At 49.4% G+C, this 20,117-nt stretch overlaps 1 protein-coding gene across 6 annotated transcripts in view; it reads right to left on the minus strand.

Moving 5' to 3' along the window:
• Positions 1 to 2,768: 2,768 nt before the first annotated feature.
• The window catches only part of WDR59 (WD repeat domain 59), a 50,055-nt gene continuing 32,706 nt past the window's right edge, over positions 2,769 to 20,117 (minus strand). For 2 of the 6 annotated variants that reach the window (XM_072873819.1, XM_072873820.1), the window contains 8 exons: positions 12,356 to 12,489; positions 10,829 to 10,910; positions 9,332 to 9,444; positions 8,089 to 8,236; positions 7,925 to 7,997; positions 6,225 to 6,351; positions 5,643 to 5,785; positions 2,770 to 4,511 (listed from right to left, as the gene is read on the minus strand). In XM_072873819.1, the coding sequence (XP_072729920.1) occupies positions 4,276 to 4,511; positions 5,643 to 5,785; positions 6,225 to 6,351; positions 7,925 to 7,997; positions 8,089 to 8,236; positions 9,332 to 9,444; positions 10,829 to 10,910; positions 12,356 to 12,489 (1,056 nt within the window). In that variant the 3' untranslated portion in view covers positions 2,770 to 4,275. The other 4 variants (XM_072873815.1, XM_072873817.1, XM_072873818.1 and 1 more) reach the window with 4 other exon arrangements.

Raw genomic sequence — 20,117 nt, forward strand, 5'->3', positions numbered from 1 at the left:
CTGCAAAGGGCCACACCAGGGGCTCGCTCGTGGTCCCAGCTCGGGGCAGGGAGGGGTCCAACCTTTGCCAGCCCCGGGTTCCCCGGCACGGCACAGGGTGCAAAGCTGCCGGGTGCACTGGTGGGTCCCTGCTACCATCCTCTCCCAAGAACACGGGACTTGCTGTCCCCAGCTCCACTGCAGCAGGGCTTGGGGACGTCAGCAAGCCTGTTGTGAGCTGACACCCCACTTGCCCTCATTACAGGGTGCTGACAGCTCCCAGGTTCCGTGATGGGGGCCCTGTCCCCCACGCAAGGGACAGGGGTGGCCCCAGAGCGGATGAGCCAACCCCAGCTCTGCAGCAAGGATGGAGATGGGGGATCAGGGGGACTCTGTCACCCCCAGGAGCAGGGATGCACCGAGCACTGGTGGCAGTGGGAGAGGGATGGTGCTGGGACTGAGCCGACAGCACTACAGACACTGCCGTAACAGCACCAAATTGGCTGCACAGGGCTTTGCCGGATGGCCACCCGTCCCCGTACGGCACTGGCCCCATCCCTGTCCTCGTGCTGGCCGCCAGGGCAAGCAGCATCAGGGAGTGGAGCCGGCTGATGATCAGCCTGGCCGAAACGAGAGCAGCCAAATGGTTTTGGCTCATCAGTTCCTAAACTGGTTTACCCACCAGACAGACAGACGCTGGGGCCGGCGCGAGGGAGACGGCAGGAATGCGCTGCTGGGCTTTGGGCAGGATCAGGCCCTGCAGCACTGGCACAGGCTGATGCTGGGTTAATGGGGCTGTGGTCACAGAGGAGGAGGGGGCTGCTACAGACACTGAGAGGAGCAGCATCCATGAGGAAACATTTTCCTTGCCACCTTCTCCGATATCATCATTCCTTGTTTCTCTGCCAAACTCCAATCATCAGGGATTAAACTTCCTTCTCTGTGTACGGCGGGGACAGGGAAGGCACCCAACGCTGGTTACACCCCTGCTAGCTCTGCAGAGCACAAAAAGGGTTTAAAAAGCTGACAGTGGCCTTGAGGGCACAGCATGGGCTGTCGTAGGAGCTTTCTCTTCCAGCTGTCCTTGTGAAAGCCAGTGCAGATGCACTGCTAACAGCCCCGGGGACACGCTCAGCAGGCAGCTGAAGCAAGCCTTGCCAAAGCAGCTACTCAGGGTTGGCCCAAAGGCCCCCTGCGCTTGGCATCATCCTCTGCAACGGCCAGCAGCCATGGCCAGGGAAGGGTGCAAGAGCAGGCAGGAGGTGCGGTGGCATCTCCGCAGAGTGCGATGCCCTGACGGAAGCTGTTTCACACCCTTCCCACGTGGCATGCAAAGAGCTTGCTCCTGCCTCGCACTGAGCAGCCAGTTTAATTCGAGGCCCCCTCGTTCCTGCACCAGCAGAAACCATGAAGGGGTCACCCCCCTCCCCAGCACGCAAGACCGACCATGGTCTATGGCATTGTCCTTTGGCTGGATGCTCTATTTGATTTGCCTGGTTTGACCACAGTAGTCTCCCCAGAGCTGGTTCAGTCCACGCTGGCACACTCTGCGCTGAGAGCCGCTTCCTGAGCAGTGCCTGCCTCCTCTCCCCGTCCCGCTCCCTCCTCTAAAGCCTGAAATTCAGAGCAAGGTTCAGCCAGATTTAGGAACTTTTTGCACTTTACGAAGTTATTCCAAAGAGCAGGTGGGTAAGAGGAGAAGCAGCTGGGGGGCAGAGCAGATGAAGGTGCTGGCATGGGTCACCAGTGCAGCAGCACACCCCATTTCTGATCATTTATTCCAGACAGGGGCTGCCGAGCACAGCAAAGGCAATGCATTTCTCTTCTCGCTGGGCTCCAGGCAGGTGAGAGTAAGCCATTCCTGTTTCCTTGCAATAGTCACTTCTGCATTGAGCAATACCACTCCCAAAGCAGCCACCACACATGCTGCAGGGTGTGAGACAAACGCCTGCAGCGTCCAGGAAGAAATTCCACCTACCTGTGCAGGGTTGCACAAACAGCCACAGCAAGTGCTTTTCTGCCTTCCTCTGAAGCACCAGCCACCCTCCACCTCAGAGGTATTCAGATACTATGGAGATAGCCTGTCATGAACGGTAATAACACACATAAAGGCCACAATCTGTTGGTCCGTCACCTTTAAATAACAAGTCTCCTTTCCCTTCCAACCTACACACGGACTCAAGAATGGAAATCAAAATACTTCCGAGCTGAATGGCTGTCACGTAGGAAGGCAGAGGGCGGGAGCCCTCTCCCTGTGGCTCCTGGCTGACAGCACCCTCGCCCGAGGGCCAGTGTGGCATCTGCCGGAGCACCCGCCGCAGCGCCGGGCAGGACCCAAGCGCACCTGCCTGCTTGCTGGGGGCACAGACACTGCCCGCGGCCTCCCCGAACTGCAGGACGCGGGGTTTGGTTCGCCGGCAGCTCAGACACCACCCAGCTTCGTTTTCTCAAGAGGTGCATCATGACCCACGGGCGGTTGCCAGGCTGGCATGGCATTGCAGTGCCGCGTGCAGTCACATCGTCCCTGCACGAACGCAGCCACTGTGAGAGCGAGGGTTGGGAGTCCCGGCAGCAGCTGGTGAGCCCCACAGCTACTGCAGGTCTCTGCTGCCACTGGGCACAGGTATCCAGAGCAGGAGCCCCACTTTGGGGTGCAGGGAGAGGGCCGTGGGGTGCCCAGCCGTGGGGTGCAACACTGACTGCTGTGCTGGGAAGGAGAGCTGCTGGGGGCTCCCCACAGAGGGAGAACTAGCACAGCGACACCAAGTTCTATCAGTACAGCACTTAAAAAAATAATTTTAATGTTTTAATGTTTAAGATACACCATCTGTTTATTCCACAGAAGGATCCCACAGCCTGAGTTAGCACAAAGGTTGGGAGCAGGCATGGCACGCAGCCCTGCCCAGCAGGCAAGCGCGGGAGGAAGGGATCAGCGCTGGCGCAGGGTGAGGGGTAACTCCAGCAGGCTCATCCCTGACCACACATTTGCCCAAAACTAAAGCTGAGGCTGAAGCCTGCTCAGGAGAGGCACAGGCTGCGTGCTCAGGGTGTGCACACAACCACGCAGGCAGTGGCACAGCAGTGTCACTGGGATGGGAGCGCCCAGCAGGCGCAGCCCCAAACAGACAGATCAATCCGGTACATTCTGCAACTGAAGCTCCACATGGAGAAAAGGCACAAACCTTTTGCCTCCGTGAATCCCACCACCCTTCCAAAACCCCTTTTCCCCTAGAAATTGCTGCCTCCCTGGCTCATCACTCAAGCACACTGGCAGCAAATCTCAAATTATTCATTGATTTCCCCCTGTAGAGCCTGGAGAAAACAGCCAAAAGGAGTTGCAGGGAGCAAGCGTCCTCCTTGTGTTTTCTCAGTAAGGAAGCAAAGGCCTTCTGAAACACCCTCAGATGCCACCATCCATGGAAACACTGTGTGGATCCTAAACTGAAAAGGCAGATGCCTTTCCCAGTCACCAGGAGATGTCACTGACAAGGCAGGGACAGGCAAGTTAAAGTGCATTATATCACCCAGTCAGAGCAGGAGATGGAGACACCTTAAAAGTAATGGTACTAAAAATGCTGGAAGAAAGCAACTAATCCTAGTGACCTTGGGTGCATGGCTGGGCTTTTCAAACCAGCTGCAGATACTGACCAGTGAGTAAGAAGCTATTTAGGAAGTAATCCTGAAAAACGTAGTTTCATTCTCTTGCTTTATGGGGTAATCTAAACAACATAAACAGCCATTCAAAATAAGGACCCTGTTGCTTCCAAAAGTAACTCTGAGCACAGTCCCATGGACTATTTGCTCTTCGAGCGCAGATTACAGTTCGCCTTTAGAGCTAACTGTTGTCTGCAAATTATTTCTGCCTTAACTGTGCAAAGATGACTATTTTGCTCAGTTTGAGCCCCTGTAAGGAGGCGCCTGGAAAGACACTACGTAGCTGGAGCGAGTTTGGCTCTGCCAGGCGAGCCCTTTCCGATGGAGCTTTTTAACACCTCCTCATCCCAATGGAGACTGGCCAGTACTGACACACCCTTCTGCAGGAGAGAGCAATTTTTCTGGTCTGGCATCCATCGCCAGCAATGGACACAGGGAGTTTGGTCAAATCAGTCTCAAAGCAACCTGGGAAGTGTAGGAATACTGGAAGCACTTGTAAACGTCACTGCAGCGCACCACCAGGACATTCTGCTTCAGCTCCCTGTGGCATCTCCTCCAGACACTGTGGAGCAGAGCTGATTCAACATGGCTTGGGAATTAAATAATAAATCCAGTTCACAGGCACCCTGCTGTCACCACTGCTCAGAAGGTGCTCTCGAGCAGGCAGTGGCATCCACAACCCGTGGGACACACCTCCTGGGTGCGAAACCACTCCATCATATGGCTGGTGTGGCCTCCATGTCCGCAGGTCAGGCAGAAATTAGAGGAGCCTCGCACTGCCACGTGACAGATAGCGCACTGGAAGGTGAAGCCCTTGCAGATGGCACACTGGGTGCCGCGCACCTCGCTGCGGCAGTGGCTGCAGTACACGCCGAACTCTGGCCAGAGGAAAGAAATGGAGAGCAAGACAGTTAGTGCTGGCAGAATTGTGGATGAAGAAGCCCTGCATACAGCCCCCCCATTCAACAGATGAGTTCCCCGAACCCAATGCCCAAGAGATCTGCCTCAAATCTCCTTCAAGGTGGGAGAATGGTATCTTATAGAGGCCTTAGTTTGGTCTCCATATGGGAGCAAAGACACGGGCAATCGGCGTTCTGGTGCAGAGAGTGGCCCACTGATTCCCCTGATGGCTAAACTGCTGTTGGCTGGAAATGTGTGTCAGATTTCTAGCTCGGGACACGATGACACATGCTGCGGAGATGAAGGCTTCCTGCTGGTCTCGTCTGCCTCACATCACTATGAAGTGTAATTAAGAGCAAACGAGAACGGCCTTTGTTTCTCATCATGGAGAGAGCAGAGAGCTCACTCAATGCGTGCTATGTCAGCCGTGACTATTAGCCATGGAGGGGCAATGGCAGTGGTCGAAGTCACCAATTTTCAGTCCAGTTACTCCCCACGAGTCGTCCCTGGTGACAAGATGAGACTGTAACAAGAGCTAAGAAAGCAACTGCTGCTTCTCTGGCATCTCTCACCCACCTCTCTCCTCCCAGGTTAAGTGCATCTTTTCCCAGAGGCCTAGGAAGAAGATAGAAGCTGTCCTTAAGTGGCAGTTCTTGGCAGCTACACTGCTGAAAATATTTTGGGAGAAACGTTCTATTTGCCTATTTCTTGGCTAGCTACCCACAGTTAGAGATCTTGCAATTTTATGCATGCACTATAAGGACACTTCAGCCCAGGATCAGAGATTAGGACAGTGCATGTCTGGGCTCTTATTCAGAGGGAATAGAACAGCCATCAGCATAAATAGCTGAACATTGCTCGCATGGCAGTACGTGCGTTTCTAGCTTTGCTGGAGAGCTGTTACAGCTACTACAAAGCCCTTGAATCGACATCTGCAAGCCTCATCTCCACCCAGGGTGAAGAAGCTAAAACCATTCGCTGGCAGAGCTAACCTCTGGGCAGATAAATGGATGTTTTTCATCCCACCTGTTGACTGCATGTTCCTAAGCCCCTGAGGCAGAGCCATGACTCTGCCTGAGCAGCTGGAGCAGACCGAAGCAGGGACTCACCAATTCCTTTGTGGGGATCAGGAGGACAAGAGACAAACTTCAGAACCTCAGCCCGCTTCTCTCGCAGGCCCCAGCGGTAAAGGATTTCTCCATAGCACTTCTTAAAGTCATCAAATTGCTGAGTGTTGGCAGGATCCAGGAGCCTAGAGGAACAAACAGCATTGTCATCCACCTGATTCACTCTCTGAGACTCTGGTTGCAATCCTCTTCCCAGTGACAGCTATGAAACCAGCTCACATTGCTAGAAGAGCAGCAGATTACCTCCCACGTGTTGCTGAAACACTGCTGAACACTAATTCATCTGGCCTTCACTTGTTCTACACTCAAGGGTGTGATGAATGGGTGGACCACCCTCTGGGGCCCCCACAACGGCCACTTATAGATGCATGTGCAATCCCAGCAGAGTTGATCTACAGTATGAAGCTTCTCCAAATAACTATCTGAAGGAATAGGTCTAGGAGCAGGCATGTTACTTCCCTTCTAGTTTTCACAGTATCAACAGAGACCTGGCTATAGAGCTCCATCTGACTTTGGCACAGAGTGATGCATCCCTGAACATCCCTGAGGCACCCTATAACCTACCTTTTGTTTTTCTCATGCTGGTCTTTCTCACGCTCCCGATGATCGGGATACATTAGGTTTCCGTAGCGGAAGTCATCTGGAGAAGACTCACACCAGGGAGTGGAGGTCTGCTCCGTGTCTTTGTTTGCTGCAAGCATCAAAAGGTTGTGAGCATACCGCAGAAAGCACAGCACCAACCTCATCAAAAGCCCATTTTGAGCCCAACCTCATCAAAACTGGGGTGGGGAAGGAGACATGGAAGACCACACATTCGCACACCCTGCTTTTCTCTCTAAGGCATGGTCGTATCACCTTCTGCATTTGTACAAACACTGCCCTGCCTCAGAAAACTAAGAGCCAACCTCTACTTGCCAGTGCTCCTACTGCGCTTCTGGTGACAGGATGGGAATGAGGATCATCAGGCAGAGAAATCTAGCATGGAGGAATCCCTTCTGCTTTCCACTTCAGACAAAAAGTGTCTAGGGAATCAATCCCATGGAGTTTGCTTGGGAACATTACCCCTGGCAGGCCTGGGCTCCTCTTTCCTAGACAGGGAGGACTCTCATCACCAGGGCTGCTGTTACGTAAAGGGGCCTCTGTATGTAAGGTATTGCCCTGGGGGCAGGGAGAAGACTGCTAATAACTGCTACAAGACAACATCAGCTCCATTAACCCCCATTCTCCACTCTTCCCCATGTCACAGATGCCTTGATATCGCACTGAAAAGTTACAGCATTGATGCTAACAGAACTGATGCTGCCCTGAGGCTATATATATCGCTAGGAATCAGCCAACAGCTTCAACTCTGACACTGGAGCCCTTAAGAGTGACTTGTCTTTGACACTTTCACAGCTCATCAGAAAATGTCCTCAGGCCCATGGGTATTCATGCCGCCAAGAACCCAGCCTTCCCAACTGCTGCTGTTTTTCCAGTGGCAGGAGAAAGCACAACATTGCTTTTTCCCCTGAACCCTGTGGAATTAGCTGGCTGATGACACTGCAAGGCCACTCTCAATAACAGTTCAACGATCACGGTGATTGGGAGAGGTGCCTGAGGACTGGAGGAAAGCAAATGTCACTCCTGTCTTCAAAAAGGACAAGAAGGAGGACCCAGGGAACAGCAGGCCAGTCAGCCTCACCTCAATCCCTGGGCAGGTGACGGAGCAGCTAATCCTGGGAGCCATTTCCAGGCACATGAAGGACAAGGAAATTATCAGGAGTAGTCGGCATGGATAACAGCCTCAAACTGTGCAAAGCGCTAGGGCTGTGGAAAGCTTATGGCACCAGGCAGCATTGAGGCAGTCACCCCGAGTGCTTGCTATAGCCAGGCTGGAAACAACATGGTACAAACTGGTCTCTCTCTTTACTTGTCTCCAACAGGAAAAGGCAGCAGTGGGAGCTCTTGGCTCTGGGTTAACCTGCGATCCAGGGGCCTAGCTCGGTATGTCTAGGGCATTTGTAACAGTTTCTCCCAGTTGGACAACACGCTACAGAAGTCAGAAGGGGCAGGACTGCCGGAGCATTGACACAGTTACAGCAAGCCCTGCTCACTTCCAGCCATGGAGTCACATCACGTTGGCCAAACTCCGGAAAGCTGCTCTGGCAGAGCACATCTGCAATCACAGCCAGTACTAACTCCCTTCTTTCCCCACCACAGGAGCCACCTAAAACCTAGGCCAGAAGGGAGGCAGATTCTTCTATTTACTAGCCGGGTCTTGGTACCTATGCTCCAGCCTCCGGTGCCAAGTCCAGGATCTGACATGCTGGAACAGGAGCCAGAGGAAGTAAAGCTTGGCTGTTGAGGGGGAAAGGAGAGGAAATCATGTCATCTACGTGAGAGATGTTCAAAGATATCCAAGAAAGCGGGAAAGAAATAGTGGTCATACATATCGGCTGTGGGAGGCCAGGTTGGAGGCACGCTGAGGAAAGGGGCCATAGGAGTTTGGGCACCCCTGTAGCCTGGATTGGGCTTCGAACACACTGCATAGCATGGCCAGGGTCTGCACATCATGGAGCTGCGAGTAATGAGCCAGCCTGGCAAATGAAAAAGACAGACAGTATGAGACTGGGCAGAGTTCAGTGGCAAAAGCATCGAGACTCCAGGGCAACTGATTTCGAGCCTGTTGCATAAATCAATTTGGGTCACATTACTGCCCACAGGAGGCATGTGCGCTCTGCAGGACTGGGTTGTCTTTTCTGTCACACCTTTGAGGAGCCAAGTCCCCCTCTCCTGAAAACACTTGTGGCCTAACAGGTGGGAGAAAGATGGGAGCTCTGGGAATCCAGCAGTACTCGTGGCCTGATTATCCCAAGTTTGTGCAGCTTCAGGAACAATGTCCAACAGAACTGATTTTAACTTGATATAAAGCTGGAGCCATTAGACACCCCCCCAGCCGCAATGTCTTTTTGACAAAACCCTCTACACGCAAGCATCCTGCATCTAGATCTCAAGGCAAAAGCCCACCACAGGTTTTCTGGGTGGCTATAAAGTTCCTGGATTGCTCTGAAGACTGAGAGTGACAAAGAACAACCTGTGCTCCCCTCCCACTGCTGCCACACAGCAGGAAGAGCTAGGTCAAGCAACAGTATGCAAAGTCCACCACACAAATCCTGTGCCTCCAAATAGGGTATATCAACAGATAATATCAATTACTAATTATGTCCCCTCCTGAACAGATTTACCAGCAGGAGGATGTTTGCAGCTAACACTTGGCTTTCAGGCCAGTTGGAATGATCTCCCAGTAATGCTATATGGCGACAGTGAATTTGAAGGTGAACAAATCAGCTGCACTAACACACTCATTTAGGAGGTGGGGAGCAGAAAACCAAAATCTCCAAGTCAGGCATTGTGGGCACAGTGGAAAGCAGAGTTCCAACTGCACCTGGCCTATTGCTCAATGTCAGCCAAAGAAGACCTGGGTGCTAGATGGGAGGCCAAATGCTGCCTCCTGCATGTCATAAACACACTTGCAGCTTCCCTTCTTGATGCATCTCAGGCTTGAGAGAGGAAGAAAACAGAAGCTGTGGCACTATTCCAAGTCTGAAATGATGCCATACAACGTACGTAGTTATGGAGGGCTCTGCTTCAGCAACTGTTCCCCAACCCCTCCTCAGCATTCAGACACCTACAAGGATTCCAGTAATTGACGTCCAAATGGATGTTGTGCCCAAGGTATCTCCAAATCTGGGTCAGACTTCGGTCCAAGACAGAGATCAGTGGCTACCATGGCCAGTGACCAAACCTGGCAGACAGGAAGGAAAAGCATCAAAGCTACAATTACAAATAACCACACTCCTAGGGCATAGGTGTGCACAAATTCACTCACAGAGAGATAATAATGGAGCTTGCTTTCCCCCTCACACTCCCCAGGAGTGGGGAACAGTTTCAGCCTCTGTGCCACAAATAATATATAGAGTAACACAAAACTGAAGCTTTCCTTGTCCCACTGGCTTTGAGCTTGGGTTAAACTTTGAAGAAGCATAGTCTATAGTTTAACAGACCCGTTAGTAGTCCCACAGCTGCTCACTGTGAAACCAGAGAGAAAGGAACAGGAGAGAAACAGAAACAAGGACAGGGCTGAGTACAAGAGAGCACAGAAAGGAAATGAAAAGATGCCACTTCCTACACTGCTATAGAGCACACCTTACATGTAACCTGCAACTCAAGCCTCCATGTCTGCTAGGAACAAGGCAAGCTGCATTACAGGCTAGAGTTACATGGGACAAGGAAAAACAAGGAAGAAACAGAGGTATCTCAGAGAAATCTTACTGAAGTTATTCCACCTGAGCTCTGGTCCAACATGGGCAAACCAGACAGCAAGATGAAGCACAGACAAAGAGGAAGTAGACCTACCTTCTCTCTCCTGGTCTAGCAGAACCCACCAAGAAACAAGACAACAGCTCGAGCCTGCTTCTGCTTAAATCAGGTAAGCCTATGCATGTTCCCTGCCCAGGTCTAGGAAGAGCCAAATGCTCAGGAGAGGTGCACAGGCTCCTCTGGCAGTGCCAGCTTGCTCCCATCTCTTTCAGGCACTCCTGAGTCCTGTCAAATGTTCTGCCTGTTGCGATGGACTAGTCACATGGAAAAGGATGGGCCAAAATACCCATTTTTGTCCTATTGCTAGCTGAAGGTAAGCAGCCAGCCCTGTTCTGGGGCTGAGTCCCTGGGCTCATACTCTCTTGGGGAGAAGCTAGCTGCAGTTAGCACCCAGTGCCAGTGCAGACGAATACCAAAAAACGGGAACAATTACATAAGTAAGACAAAATCACTGATCAAAATGCTGACAGCAGCTAGGCAACTGTGTGCACATTTACTCAATTTGCTGACTCAAAAGTAAGCTGCATTCCTCGCTTTGCCTGTGGGAATTCCCTGAAAAATGTGCTTCACTCAGTTTGGCAAAGGGCATAACACAATCTGCTTGCAGCCCTGGCAAGGAATCTCTCGATGCCAAGAGTCAATGAGGCAGAGACCACCTCTGTGGCTGTTCCACAGGCCTTGGTTCACCAACGAGAGACTCCCTGGAACAACTGCTGAACACAGGTGGCTGCTGGGGTATGAAGGTGACAGCACAAGCCATTTGAGGGTAGCACAGCATGCTGAGGAAGAGGTCTGATTCAACGCAGTACCTGTACAAGATCCCTCCGACCCACAGCCAAGGCTGACGCAGCATTCTTCTGGCAAGTCTCCTGGATATTATTCACGTTTAGTCTAAAAAGAAAGGAGATAGCTCAGCTCTGGTTAGCACATTGCCTACAAGGGTACATGGGGGGAAAGTGGTACTGGCAGCAGTGAGTAGCCCAGAACTTCCAGATCAGTATGAGCCTGTGAGCATGGCCAGGATCCCATCCCTTCCTCCCCTGTTATTCAGGGATCACTGCCATCCTTCTGGCAACTCCCACTATTCATCTTCCCTAACACACTGCACATCAAGTCCAGCTCCAAACTAGCTGGGACTGATCCTAAGATGCACTGCTTCCAAGGAGATATTGGACCAAACTTGTGCCAGGATACCACCAAGCCAAGATTCATTCTTGTCCCTAGAAGCTGATGCCATCAGTTACATGGTCCTGTTCTCATTCAGCCTGATGGTCTGCTCTGACTGACCTGGAAGGAGACGGTGGTACGCTGTGGAGAAGGAGGCTGGTCTTCAGCCTGTTCCCGAGTAGGACAACACACCCACTGGGGAGTCTCTGAGGGGCTGGCAAAGTGGGCTGAGGAAACTCACGTGGGCTTTCCTGCTTATCGTCAGAAATCTTCCTGAGACACTTGACACTTTTACTGCTTAAGATCTTAGAGCAAATGGAAAAGGGTCAGGCTGTTTACACATGAGATACCCAGAGAAAAAGGTCCAACAGGTCTTTTTGAAGAACATTCTTTTTAATAATATAGAAAAGAGACAAGGAAGATTTCTTCTCTCTTTTTTCCTCCCCCTCCTTTAAGAAGGGAAGCCTGCTTCTTCCCTGAATGTCTATAGACTGGAAATTCTGTGAAGGATCAGATAGTATTACCAAAGCTAAGGAAGCAAAAATTCAGAGATTTTGTAACTATCTGAATTAGACAGTTTGGAAAAAGAAGCTCCTTGTTTAAAAAAAACAAAAACCAAAAAACCCAAAAACAAACAAAACAAACATAACTTCTCCATCCTTTCCATTAAAGCAGAAGAACTTGCTGTACAGACACTGTCATGTACAACCAAGTCTCCAGGTAAATGGGGTACTCCAAACACTTCTGAAATTAAAAAGCCTTATGAGCTAATAACAGTTTTATAGTATGAGAATGTGCATTTATTGGGATTTTTAAGCCTGTGCATTTAAGCGTGGAGTTTAGCATGTGATTTGAAAAAGATTTTGTACTGATAATTTCTCTCTTTAGCTGATGAAAACCTGAACCTGCAGTGATGATGCTGGATCACCGGTTCAAACTCTGTGTACAACACCCCATCACAAATTTCTTCCATCACACTTTTCAGATTTATAGGAGACAAGTCCCCTCTCACGGGCAGAGAGGGATACCGTAAAAAAGCAGCAAGGCAAGAACAGAGGAAGAAGGTACAGAAACATTCAAAGATCAGTGCTGACTGATTTCAGGATTAAAGCACAGCAATGCCAGAGATGGCTGCTTTCATTTGGGAAAGGATGCCAGCCCGTACTCACATGTAGAGCTCTCCCAGCAGCTTGTGGACAGGCAGCAAGCAGGAAATATCTTGGATAATAACTTTCCCGGCGGCTTTGATGGGTCGGTTGTTGGCATCTGTCCCTTCTCGTTTGCTTTTCCACCTCCTTGATTTCTGCAGAACAAATGGCAATGTGTTACTGGGCAGGAGGACAGCAGGCTTCTTGGGCCAGGGAACAAAGCACTAGGGTCAGGAATAATGCAAGCAGCACCCAAACCTGCCTTTCAGAAGGCTCTGTGTTACCCTGGAAAACATCCATGACATGCCCAGGAGAACAAGCATCTCCATCTGTAGGAAGTGAAAAGCAGGTCAAGGCAGCGAGCTCAAGGTCAAACTCACTCAAAAAGTATTTTGTGAGTTCCCCCGTGAAAGCCAATAGGAGAACAAATCAGCATCGGGATGCCAATCAAACCTGGGCAGGTTTGGCAGGAGGACTGTTCAATTATCATTCTCATTACAGGTCTGGTCTGGGAATCCTCTGCACACAGACCACCGCTGACTTCAGCCAAAATCAGCACAGAGACATGTGGGAGGCAACTTCTGCTTGCCCTTAGCTTCAGGGCAAGCTGACAGCTCCAGACTGTCTCTTTTGGTCCCTTCTTTCAGTGTTTGAGTACACCCTTGTTTAGCGCCAGGACGGGGCTCCCACCTCCTGCTTTATCAACAGCCTCAAACCAATAATTGGCAGATGATAAAGCAGGGCCCAAGTTTTCCTAGCAAGGATCCTTAACTACCATGCTCACAGCTGCTTATGGCTGGCTCAGGACATAAGGTGGGGGGGAGAAGAAAGGAGAGGAATCAACACAAGGGAACAAAAACAAGAAGCCAAGATTCCCAAATACTCCCTGTAATAGACACAGAGGCCATCTTAATGCCAAGCTGCATAAAGCTACCTTGACTGTATGAAACACCGTAGAGTATTTGGCTAGTATCCTGGCCTCTTCCAGCTCCTCGCTCTTAGGATAGTGAAGAAGAGGGATGAGAGGACGTGTGGCAGCACGACAGGCAGAAGGCACTGGAGCTCTACCGAGGGAAGCACTGGCTGCTACACAGGGCTCCCAAGTGCAGCGAAGGATGCTTTGCAATGCTGCTCCCCTGTGGCAGGTTCTCTCACTGACACACGGAGTCCGTGCTCCTATGCAGAAGTGTCTCCTGGTCATACTGCTACGGTGGGTGTCCTGAGGCACTTGTGGTGGGGCTTCCTACACCCCTATCTGAAGCAGAACAGCCCCTTTGAAGGAGACAGCAAAAGATCCCTGTGCTGATAGCTCTGCAAGGCAGGCAGAGCTCACACAAGCAACAGATCAGTGCTCCTGAAGAGCAGGCTGGCCTACAGGAAGGGCAAGTCTTTGGCCTGCAAGCAAGGTCACCTCTACTGTGGATGTCAGGCCAGCTCTGGGCTGGCTGGGTGCCAAACTGCCTTTGACCATGATCATACAGTCCTGTGAGAGCCTGGGCAGGCTTATCACAGACACAAAATGCCCTTAAAAAAACCTCCACACACTAATAACCTTAAGAAATTAATTCCTCCTTCACTGCCTCTCTGGCCCAAGCTTAGGCCAATGTGCTGAGTAGGTCTTGCCATGCTAAGCATACTACTAGCACATGCCACAAGAAGCAAAAAGGATGTGCTCCTGAAGTCACTCTGGACACTGGGTGACCAAGGCTCAGAGGCTCAAGCACAGGCTTGACAGTAAGTGAAGAAGGCATTTCAGACTTCAAGGAGGTGAAGGTGGATTTTTCCAGAGATGCCCATGTGACAGAGCATCACCAGTTCCCCTGATCCTCCACCACTTCCCAGAGTAAAGAGGAGCAGAGTGTGCATGCTGCCCAACATTCAGAAGTGCCAAATGCTGGTGGAAACAGGGCTGTCAGCATTCAGTTCTATGGAAAAGCTGGCTGACGAGGGCATGATTCTGTTCTCTGCCACATCCCCTCAAGTCCTAATTCGTCCAAGCAGAATTTGCCTGCAGTGTTTATCTGCTACATCACTCTGAAGCTGAGAAGCACTATGCAGTGGAAGGTGGCTAGAACGTGGTCAGGTGAGAGACCAAACTCTCTTCAGTCCATCAGTTCCTAATCAAGGCACTGTCTGGATCAGCTCTGGCTCTCGTGCTGTCGGGCAGACTATACCTCTTTTGATAACACCTAAAAACATAGCTACCCTTCCTGTGCTGAAGGATGTGGGCTGTATTACAACAAGGTTCCCAAATAACAGTGGCACCTGTACCTCATTCCTTGTCAGGGCAGCCAAATGCTGTCTCCTAGGTGCAGCGAGGAGCTGCTGATGCTGCCAAAAACAATACTTGAGCAAAGCTTGGGAGCCCCAGCACAACGACATGCCATCAGGGCAGGAGCTCAGGCACTGTTCTGGAAGGGCTACTAGGCTTCTCACAACAAAACCTGTTATTTGTGCTGTGTCGAGCAGGTATTTGAACCCAGGCTTGCAGACGCAGAACCACATTGCCACCTCCTGACCATCTGTAAGCCAGCTGCTCCCAGGACTTGCAGCCGATGGAGAGTTCCCTCTGACTGAGGCAGGTTCTCTGCCCTGTCATCAGGAACAGATTCAACCTGCTCCTGCCCTCTGCAAGAGCGGACTGAAGAAGCCTCCCAACAGGCATTTCAAAGACTAGAAACATGGACAACACATATCACTTTCCACAGTTAATTCAGTCACTTTTTTTGGAGGAGAATGACAACAAATGAGGATGAGAATGGAAAAGAGATCCCATGAATGGTTTCCACTGCTTGCTGTTAGCATATCACCAGACAAATGAAGACACTAAATGTATCAGAACCCCCTGAAAACTTGGACTCACAACAAAATTGCCCTTTTTTCTTCCTCTTAGCACTGCCTATTTACTGGCAGAAAGGGAAGCCCTAATTCTTTATTGGTGCAGCTCCTGGAGTAGAGTCAGTCAATGGCCATATGCCCTGCCAGTACTACACTTCCATGACCATTACATCCTGCCCCTCGAGCTGTGGCAGAAGAAAATCACAAAGCTACATGTAAAGTCACCATTAAAAATATCTGGTTTTTTGCAATTCAGGTTTGCCTCAGCTACAGCAACAAAGTGTTAGAAAAAACTATGATCAGAAGTATGGGAACCATCATGGATGAAGTAAAGCTCATCACCACTGACAGCAGCAGCTCTACTTTGAATCAAATAATTGCTACCATTAATTACAGGAGTAGCTCTCCACCAGGCAGTATTTGAGCAAATTAATAGGGATTACCAGAGGCAAGGAGAGCTCTAGCTTGGGTCTGTCTGGGCAAGGTCTACCACAAGGTTCCTCTCTCCCTTTTGCTTCACCTTTTCTCCCAGGAGAAGCTCCCACTATGGTGTTATCAAAAGGTGTCATCAAGGCTCAGGGGCATTAGGGTAGAACAGAAATTAAGTCTCTTCCTAGGGGCTGGAACACAGGTCACGAGGAGGAGCAGGGAACATAAAGGTTGGAGCTGAAGCAGAAATGAACATGCGTGCACCAAGCTAACTATTGACAGCTGAAGGTAAGAGACACAGGTCTTCTGCACTGCCCCTGACATTTCTAGCCTTTTCTGCAGCCTAGAATCCCTGCCAAGGAGAACTGCATCTACCCAGCTGCTCCTGAGAGTTTAAGGAGGAAGAAAAGAAAGAAAATAGCTACAGTGATAGTAAATTAAGACTCATCAGTTCCTCAGAGTACAAGAAAGAAAGAAACCAGAGCATTTATGACAATCATGGGGTTGAAGGTGACAGCGGGGAACAGCACTGAATAATGACTAAAAAAGCCAGCCTGCACCTGCACTACTGTACCCAAGGCTGTAATTTGCTGCAATCTGAGGTGATAACGATGGCAGTAAATGGGTTACATGTAGAAACAGATAGCCCAAGAATAAGCCACCAACTGCTTCGTAGCAACCACCATCATCACTGCATACTCAGCAGAAGTAGTTACAAAATGCTGCATGCCTGCTTGGAAAGGATGCTCAACATTTGGGGGTGTGTGTCTTTGGATCCTGCTGAGGCAGGCAGTGCTGTAAGTAGCATCGTGAAAAGTAAAGCACCTGTTTCGCATAAACATATGCAAAATTTCAGGGTTCGTGGTATAAACTGGTGTTAGTAGGGCAAAGGGAAAGGTTGCGGATAGAAGGGAACAGACTTGATGCCAAAGATTAAGCTGCAATAAGGTGTGTACAAAATAAAGAGTTAAACCTGCTCAAAGTCAGGTTCAAGCTGCTTCTAATATTATTTTTTTAAATAAAATTTAAAAATTGCTGGCTCCCTGCAGAAAGCTATGCTCCTTTATTCTGAACAACTGCCTACATTAACTCTCCCATGCAGGTCATGCAGCATTGCTTGGATTTTGTCTTCAAAATAATCAACATTTACTATTTCCAGCATCTCCCACAGTACCAGGCACCTTCCACAAAAGGGCTAAAAAGTCTGAGGCACTTTTGAATCAAGTGCCCCACAGCAGGAATATTTCTTTATAACATCCACCAATTAATAGCTGGCACCTGCCCTGAAGCACAGGCATTTCAGAAGTGGAGACTAGTCATTACCTAGAAAGAAGGAGGAATTATTCCTTCTTCTAGACTTGCTAAGCTCTTGCTTCCCTGAGCACCTTGAGCAATGCTGAGCTCTTCTTCCAGAAGGAAGGTACCTGGTCTGCACAAATAATCCACACCTCTCTTTGTGCATGCCTGCATCTTTGCCTTGGGCACTACTGCCCACCTTAGAGAACAGAATTAGCCCTCTTCCAAAGGTTATCCACAAATACAATCAATCCTTCAAGGCTTAGACTAATTCATGTATCATTTTTAAATATGCATTACACAAAATTGTAACTTTATCACATCACTACTTCCTCTTCCTTCCAAGCCAGTGGTAAGGGAACTAAACTGTGGCCCTTTGTGCACCACAATTTACCACACCACAAGCTGGAAAGTTCCTTGCTTGGTTTTCTTTCTTTCAGTCTATTCCTGATCCAAGACAGAACTTAATTTCTTGCCTCCACTGCTCACATTTCTTTATTAGCTCTTTGCAAAAAGCCTTGATGGAGTCAAGTAAATTACTTCTGGTGTCTTTCACCTATTATTTGCTAGTATAGTCTTAGAGCTGTTGTAATTAGGAAGGCTTGATCCTATTATACCAAGTTAAATTAGGTGTTACAGGATTCTATTTTATTCCCTGCTGTCTTATGAAGAGATAGCATGAAGGACAGCAGCTGCGAAAAACCAGTTGTTCACACAGACATTAAGAAAAACGAACTTGAAGAGATCATCTTTAAATTGAAATGGAGTTTTCTAAGCTTTGCCCATGCTTGGCAGATGAGTGATGAGATAGTAATTGCCCAAATTTACAGCACAGCTTGAGCAACGCTGATATCATCAAGATGTTCACATGAATGATGTTCAAGCTTGAGGGACACGTGGACCTGACTAATGGAAAATGACTGTCAAAGCAGTCTCAGAAGGGCATGTGCCAGGAGGAGGGAGTACCTGCCAGGATGGCTGGAAGTGCAACCACTTGAACTGAATGCAGGGTGGTGCAATTCCAAGGGCTGGGAGAAGATCACAAATTAAGGAGAAATTCTATTTATTGCTCCAGGAAATAAGACTTTATGGTGCATTGCACTGAGAATAGGCAGCTCATTTTAATGAGATGACAGACTGTTGTCAGCAGCTCAACCAGTTTGTTTCTTCCACAGCTCTTAAGTGATCCTCCCTCTCCAGCAAGGTTTTATCTTTTTCAGAAACGAGGTGCTCTAATGTCAGTCTCATCAGTTGGTTGATGATGCATAATAATCATTCAGCTCCTCTGCAGTGCACTCTGTTTCTTAGAGGTTGATCTTTTCTTACACTTCAAACTACACCTTGGCATCCTTTCCTGACTGCTAGGCCAGGTAAAATAGGCATGTTGCATGTCAATGTTTGTACCCTGCAAACCAGTGTCTGCTTCTGTCCACTTACACGTGCATTCACTCTTACTAAATCCCTAGGTCCTGTGTGGAGTGCAAGTCCCCCACCTCTGTGCAGGTTACTCAAAGGCAGGCAGGTGGCATTTTATTCTTGGGCCCTTGGGCAGAAGACAGGGTTATATCAAGGACAGTATTAGCACAGCGCACAGTACCGGGAAGTCGTTAATTGCTTGTATGGACCAACGTCGCCGGGCAGAGCGAGGAGACATCTGCATGTGAAAACGTTATACCCAGGAAAAGGGAAGAAAGACACCAAGAAAATTAAAGACAAAGGTAAATAAACTGAAATGAAAAGTGCCCTGAACCAGCAGAGTAAAAGATACTGTTCCCAATGGTTCTGTTACACAACGAACAGTTGCAAACCACGATCCCTCCCTTCCATCCACACATGATTGTACTACGCATTACCTAAGGCCCTGGCAAAGCAAGGGCTGCTGTGTCTGTGCCCCACACCAGCCTCTGTGGAAGACTTTGGCCACCACAAATCTGAACACCACAAGTCTTCCACATGGAGTTGTATTACGTGCTTCACGTGACCTTGTTCATACCATGAATTGACAGCAGAGCAGAGGACAACACGCTGGTGCCCCACATGCCAGGCTCCTACTCCAACCAGTTTTACTCCTCTTGGCTGAAGAGGAAGGCAGCTAAGTGCAAACTGCATCATTTTTAACACAGCTGTCCAGTGCCATGGCACAGAAATCTGCAGGAAGCTAAATAAACACTCCTGCTTACTCAAATATCCCTTTAACATCCAGCATCCTCCAGGACTTCATTCACTGGAAGCTGCTGTAACCGTTCACTTTCATTTTAAACAATAAAAGCCACATGTCAGGATATTAGAAGGGATACAGAGACCCTGCTACTTGGCAGGGCCACGTGGAAATTGTCATTATGGGCTGAGGAACTCATTCGGGTTGAGTGAGCAATCAAATTCACTGATTGACTATGCAGAATACCTCCAAAGTAGGCTTTCATTATGAACTTGCAGACATTTCATTAAATACTCAGTGCAGTATTATAGCAACAATAAATGGAATCTCTCAAAGCACATTATTGTGCACTCACTTGAAAAAAAAAGTTTTGTTATAGTTCTGTAAGAGTCAACGCAATAAAAATTTGTGTCATGTGCAATGTATTTTACATTTATTTCCAGTTGATGATAGGCAGTCAGGACCATCAGCCATGCCTTCAGCCTCTACTTTCCCTTGCATCTCACTGCTGGGAGAACCCTGCAGTCAGGGAGCCGAGGGGTGAGGCTGGCTGCAGGGGCCTCACAGAAAGAGAGAGGAGAAGACTGAAGCCTTGTGGTACAGGCTCCTCCACCAGGCCTCACAAGAGAAGGAGAAAAGGGTTAGTTGAAGGAAATTCAGTATAGCAGAGAAGCAACAAAACTAAGCTCAGTCCCCCCACAAAGTCCTTCTCTCCTGTAGGCAGTCACTGCTGCCAGCCTACACTCCCATGTGCTGTGAGTCTGAGAGGTCTGCAACCAGGTGGGCACTAGGCAAAGCCTGAGGGACATCCTGAGAAGCAGCAGTTTCCAAGCCCTGCCAAATTCCCTGATGGGAAGCATGAGGACACCGCTGTCACCACTCCTGTGTACAGCTGTCCCTCAGGCAAGACTGACCTGTCCCCAGGTCCCCAATGGCACAACCCTCTAACTGGGGGGAGAAAAACACAGCCATGGCACCTTCTTTAAGAGACATCCAGGTTTGAAACACTGATGGCATTGCAACAGTATAGATACAGCTTCTCCTTTCTGCTGATTACTATTC

This window comes from Ciconia boyciana, chromosome 9, assembly GCF_034638445.1.
Source record: "Ciconia boyciana chromosome 9, ASM3463844v1, whole genome shotgun sequence".
Classification (NCBI taxonomy): domain Eukaryota; kingdom Metazoa; phylum Chordata; class Aves; order Ciconiiformes; family Ciconiidae; genus Ciconia; species Ciconia boyciana.